The sequence below is a fragment of the Macaca thibetana genome, chromosome 20 (genome assembly GCF_024542745.1).
Source record: "Macaca thibetana thibetana isolate TM-01 chromosome 20, ASM2454274v1, whole genome shotgun sequence".
Lineage (NCBI taxonomy): Eukaryota > Metazoa > Chordata > Mammalia > Primates > Cercopithecidae > Macaca > Macaca thibetana.
Window position 1 is genome coordinate 50,307,437 of NC_065597.1, and position 5,271 is coordinate 50,312,707.

At 51.8% G+C, this 5,271-nt stretch overlaps 1 protein-coding gene across 1 annotated transcript; it reads right to left on the bottom strand.

The window, feature by feature from the left end:
* Positions 1–663: 663 nt before the first annotated feature.
* Positions 664–3,119, bottom strand: C20H16orf82 (chromosome 20 C16orf82 homolog). The gene has a single exon (XM_050773237.1). The coding sequence runs from the start codon at positions 3,022–3,024 to the stop codon at positions 2,371–2,373; it is 654 nt and encodes a 217-aa protein (XP_050629194.1). The 5' UTR covers positions 3,025–3,119; the 3' UTR covers positions 664–2,370.
* Between the last annotated feature and the right edge of the window lie 2,152 nt (positions 3,120–5,271).

The window sequence follows — 5,271 nt, forward strand, 5'->3', positions numbered from 1 at the left end:
AATATTATGCAGCCATAAAAAAGAATGAGCTTATGCCCTCTGCGGGGACATGGATGGAGCTGGAGGACATTATCCTTAGTAAACTAAGGCAGGAACAGAAAACCAAATACTGCATGTTCTCACTTAGAAGTGGGAGCGAAATGATGAGAATACATGGACACATAGAGGGGAACAACACACACTGGGGTCTATCAGAGGTTGGGAAGTGGGAGGAGGGAGAGGATCAGGAAAAATAACTAATGGGTACTACATTTAATGCCTGGGTTATGAAATAATCTGTGTAGCAAACCCCCGTGACACACATTCACCCGTGTAACAAACCTGCACATCCTGTACATGTGCCCAGAACGTAAAAGTTAAAAAATAAAAATAAAAAAAGAAAAGAGAAAGAAATACATTATTTTAGTAACTATCAATTGCTGGGTAATTGATACACATTTCCATGTAATCCACATAACCATCCTATGTATGAAATAGGGGTTACTATCCCCATTTTCCAGATGAGGAAACTGAGGCTTTGAAAGTTTAAGTATTTGCCCAGACAGCCAGCTCAGCAGTGGCAGAGTTGGTAGCCATGCCCAGCTCTCTCCATGGTTTAGTGTGTTTGTGGCCCACCCCTCCTGTGAGCTCGGCCGGGAACGCACACACAGACCCACACGCATGTGACCTCTCCAGATACCTTTTATTGTCTTTTTTGGCCCCTCAACTTTCCTTCTGGTACCTAGTGGATGTCTTCATGGCGGTCTCTGGCCTCTTTTCCTTTGTGGGCAGACTCACTTCAATGTCTGTGAGGTCAACCCAGGGAGGGGGTTTAGTGTCCCCAGTAGGAGAGGGGCAGACTTTGGCTTTTCCATCCACCGAGACGGTGCTCACAAAATGCTCCAGAGCTTCCCCATTGCAGCCGTTCCCAGCTGGGTTGGACTCTGTCACCATGAAGTGTTTCTCACGGCATTGTCCTGCCCTCGTAGTCACTGCCTCAGTCATCGGAACACAGGATGGCTCCTGGCCTCCTTTCTTGACATGAATGAGGCATCAGGAAGCCTTTGCTCCTGAGAAGATTCTGGGCTGAAGATGTCCAGAGACAGTGCTCAAAAAAAAAAAAAAAAAAAAAAAAAAAAGGAAGCTTGGAACTCTCTGGGATGGTGCCTCCCAAGTAGCTGGGATTACAGGTGCCCGGGAATGGGGCTCCCTTTACACCGCCCTCTAATGTTCTCGCTAGACCTACTCCCTCTGTGCTGGTGGCATCCCTGGCCGCTCCTGATGGTCCTTCTCTGGTGACAGTCACTGGTCTGGACTCCTTCGGGGAGCTGAGAGTCGTGAAGGTGCTCCGTGTGCACCATGGCTGTCTTGCTGGTGCTTCTGTGGGCAGCGACCATGGTGGACAGAGTGTGTGCAGAGCTTGGCCAGGACCAAGTTTCCTGTGGTCATGGCTCCCCACGCATGGTGCTCACTGCAGATGGTTCTTGATATGGACAGTCCCAACCATGGTTGCAGCTTGTTTCTTCTGAGCTCATCGTGGTTGGTGTTGGTTGTAGATGGCGTTCATCATTTATGACGGTTTCATCATGGAAGGTTCTAACTCGTGACAGTTCTTAATATTGTCAGCCTTTGCCATTGAGAACAGCTGTCGCCACTGATGAGTTTTGGTACAGGGGGTCCCACCAGGATGCTGCTGATGACAGATGGTTTTGCCATTGATGGATCTTGTTATAGATGGCTCGTCACTGAAGTTCATAGTCTCGATATCATTACCCCTCACTGTTTTGACACAGGTGGCCTCAGCATTGGTGAATCTTGATACTACAGCTCTTCCTACCAACAGTGGTTCTCAGTATAGACAGTCTCCTCACTGACTGCATTCTCGGGATAGGCGGTGCTCAGCATAGACCCTTCCTGCTACATGTGGCCTGCCCACTGATGCTTGTTGCTACAGATGGGACTACCCATTGATGGTCCACACAGTCAGTGTGTGCTTTTGAAAACACCTTTCCTCCTTGTTTTGAGAATAACCACTCTGGGTCCAGCCTGGGTTCGCTGGGCCCGTGTGCCATTTTCCAAGAGACTCTGGCTGCTGGAGAGGATTCTTACGAAGGCATGCGCACCTGGGCAGGCTGTTCCCCGTTGGTGACCTGCTCACTGGTTTTCACGTTGCCGCCCGTCTTGTCCTCCTGCACACTGGTGTGGCTGCTCTGCCCGTTTTGGGCGCTGCCTTCCAGCCCAATGCTCTGACGGCTGCTGGCCTGGGTGGAGGGAAGGCTGGCTGTGGAAGTCAGCAGCCCGCTGCTCACCTGGTAGGTGAGGGCACTGCTGCCAAAGCTGATGAAGCTGGCACTGGACGGGCTGCTGCCGCCGCTGCCCGGCAGGCTGGCCTCACTCTTCCCCTCCAGTCTGCTTGGTGCTGTGGGCGGGGCCAGTCAGCTGGCTCTTTAGGGACCTGAGAGGGTCTGTGGAGCCCAGCTGGCTGGTTTGGTTGCTGGCCGCCTGGGTGTTGAGCCTTCTGTTCAGCCGCACTCTCCGGTGGCTGCCCGCTAAGCTGGTGCCGCTGTCCTCCTTGTCCCCCGCGTACCCGCTGCTCAGGCTGGTATGGCTGCACTCCTCCGGCCTGGGATGCTGCACACTGGACACATGACTCTCGCTGCTCTGGGTGTCACTGAGGTTGCTGCTGGCCACTTTCAGGGGATCCTGAGCCGCTCCTGCATGGTGTGGCCACTCAGGGGACTGGAGCTCTAAGCCGGGTGACTGTAGGCTTGGCTCTCCTTCCTCCTCATGCCGGACAGACGATTCCCCTTTTTCTCCCTTGAGAAAAATGGGGGGCAGCTGAAGTGGTTTATCCAGGGAGAGGGGGCCCTGGGAGGCCTCTGAATGTTGGCTGTGACCTCTCTGGGGAGAGGTGCCTCCGTATATAAGGCTGCCCTTTGAAAACTGTGTGTTCTGAGTGGCTGGCTCAGTTCCCATGGTGATGGGGCTTGTGAGGTGAAGGCGGGTGTGGGAGGGAGAACAATGCTGTCCTGGCACCAGTGCCATCAGTGGCCTGGCCTGGAGGGTAGGAGTGGGGCAGAAAGGGGCTCATGGCTGGAGGGGGTAGGGTGTCACCCTCCTAGGAGTCTTTCTGAGGAGTCTGTAGCCAGACATCAGGTCAGGGGCCTCAGGCGTGTGTCCCAGCTGAGCCCCTATGAGCCAAGTTGCTTCTCTCCCAAGTCTCTGCCTGCTTGCTGAGTGTTTTTGTTTGTTTGTTCGTTTTTGTTTTTTTGTTTGTTTTTTGAGATGGAATCTCACTCTGTCACCCAGGCTGGAGTGCAGTAGTGTGATCTCGGCTCACTGAAAGCTCCGCCTCCCAAGCTCAAGCGATTCTCCTGCCTCAGCCTCCCAGATAGCTGGGATTACAGGCGCCTGCCACCATGCCTGGCTAATTTTTGTATTTTTAGTAGAGATGGGGTTTCACCACGTTGCCCAGGCTGGTCTTGAATTCCTGACCTGGAGCGATCTGCCCGCCTTGGCCTCCCAAAGTGCTGGGATTACAGGCGTGAGCCACCACACCCAGCCTGCTGAGTGGTTTTGAGGACAGGAGGGAATACAGCAGTGAGGAGTATAACCTAAATTCCTTGCCAGATCATCAAGGCCCTCGCCTGGTCTGGCTCTCCCGACTTCATCACACACCACGCCCTGCCCCTTTCTCACCTCGGATGCCCGACCAGGCTGAGCACTCTCTTATTGCAAAAGGGACCCACAGCCGGGTGCACTGGACCCCAACACTATGAAACTGGGTTTCTGAGAAAAGCTTTTCATTGCAGGTTGACTCAGAAAGAGGCAGGAGTCAGCTCAAATCTCTCTCCCTGTGCTGGCTTTAAGGCAGTAATTTTATTAGAAAAGGTTTAGGGAGTGGATTCTGAGATTAGTAGGTGATTGGTGCAAGGAGAAGTGAGGTCTGGAAAGACCTTGGGCATGCGCAGTTATCTCTTCATGCCTCCTCATGGGTCCCATGTGCAAATTTGCGGGGAGTGAGTGTGAAACATGCAGTGGAAATTCAGGCCGTGATATCGGCAAGCTGGTCTTGCACTAACTCCAGTCGGCCATATTGGTTCCAGCTGATTGCAGCCGGTTTTGTCATAAGTGAAAGGAGTTTCAAGTTGTTTCTTGTTTTATTTGCTTTCCTGCAAATTCAAGAATTTCTGTTAGTGGTTTCTTTAGCTCCTTGGAGCGTGGTTTCACGATTTCATGCTCTTACCTGCTGCAGGGCCTTGGCACTGGTGGTTTTCACCCCCCAGGGTGCTTTTCCTCTCTGTCTGGCATCCTTCTTTTTTTTGAGACAGAGTTTTGCTCTTGCTACCCAGGCTGGAGTGCAGTGGTACAATCTCAGCACACCGCAACTTCCGCCTCCCAGGCTCAAGCAATTCTCCTGCCTCAGCCTCCCGAGTGGCTGGGATTGCAGGCATGCACCACCACACCCAGCTAATTTTGTATTTTTAGTAGAGATGGTTCCTCCGTGTTGGTCAGGCTGGTCTCAAACTCCCGACCTCAGGTGATCCGCCCACCTCAGTCTCCCAAAGTGCTGGGATTACAGGTGTGAGCCACTGTGCCCGGCCCCTCCCCGCTACTTTTTTTTTGAGACAGTCTCACTCTGTTGCCCAGGCTGGAGTGCAATGGTGTAATTTCCTCTCACTGCAACATCTGCCTCCCAGGTTTAAGCGATTCTCCTGCCTCAGCCTCCCGAGTAGCTGGGATTATGGGCATGTGCCACCATGGCCATATAATTTTTGTATTTTTAGTAGAGATGGAATTTCACCATGTTGGCCAAGCTGGTCTTGAACTCCTGACCCCAGGTCATCTGACTGCCTCGGCCTCCTAAAGTGCTGGGATTACAGTTGTGAGGCACTGCACCTGGCCCCCTCTGTCATCCTTTATGCCACTTCCTAATTGATGTTCCTTGTGACATGAATGAATGATGTACTGGTTATTTATTGCCAGTTCCTCAGCCAGAATGTAAACTTAATGAGGGCAGAGATTCTGATTTCTTATTCTCTGCTTGGTCCTCAAGGCCCAGCACACTGCCTGACACCTCACAGATGCTCACTAGATGTTGATTTAGTGAATAAATGAATAACCCTGGGGTGTGCATCACCACCTAGGGAACTTCTAAAAAACATGATTGAATTTTCTTTTTTTTTTCTTCACTTGAAAATAATTTTTTTTTTTTTGTAGCAATGGAATCTTGCTATGTTGCCCAGGCTGGTCTCAGATTCCTGGCCTCAAGTGATCCTCCTTGCCTTGGCC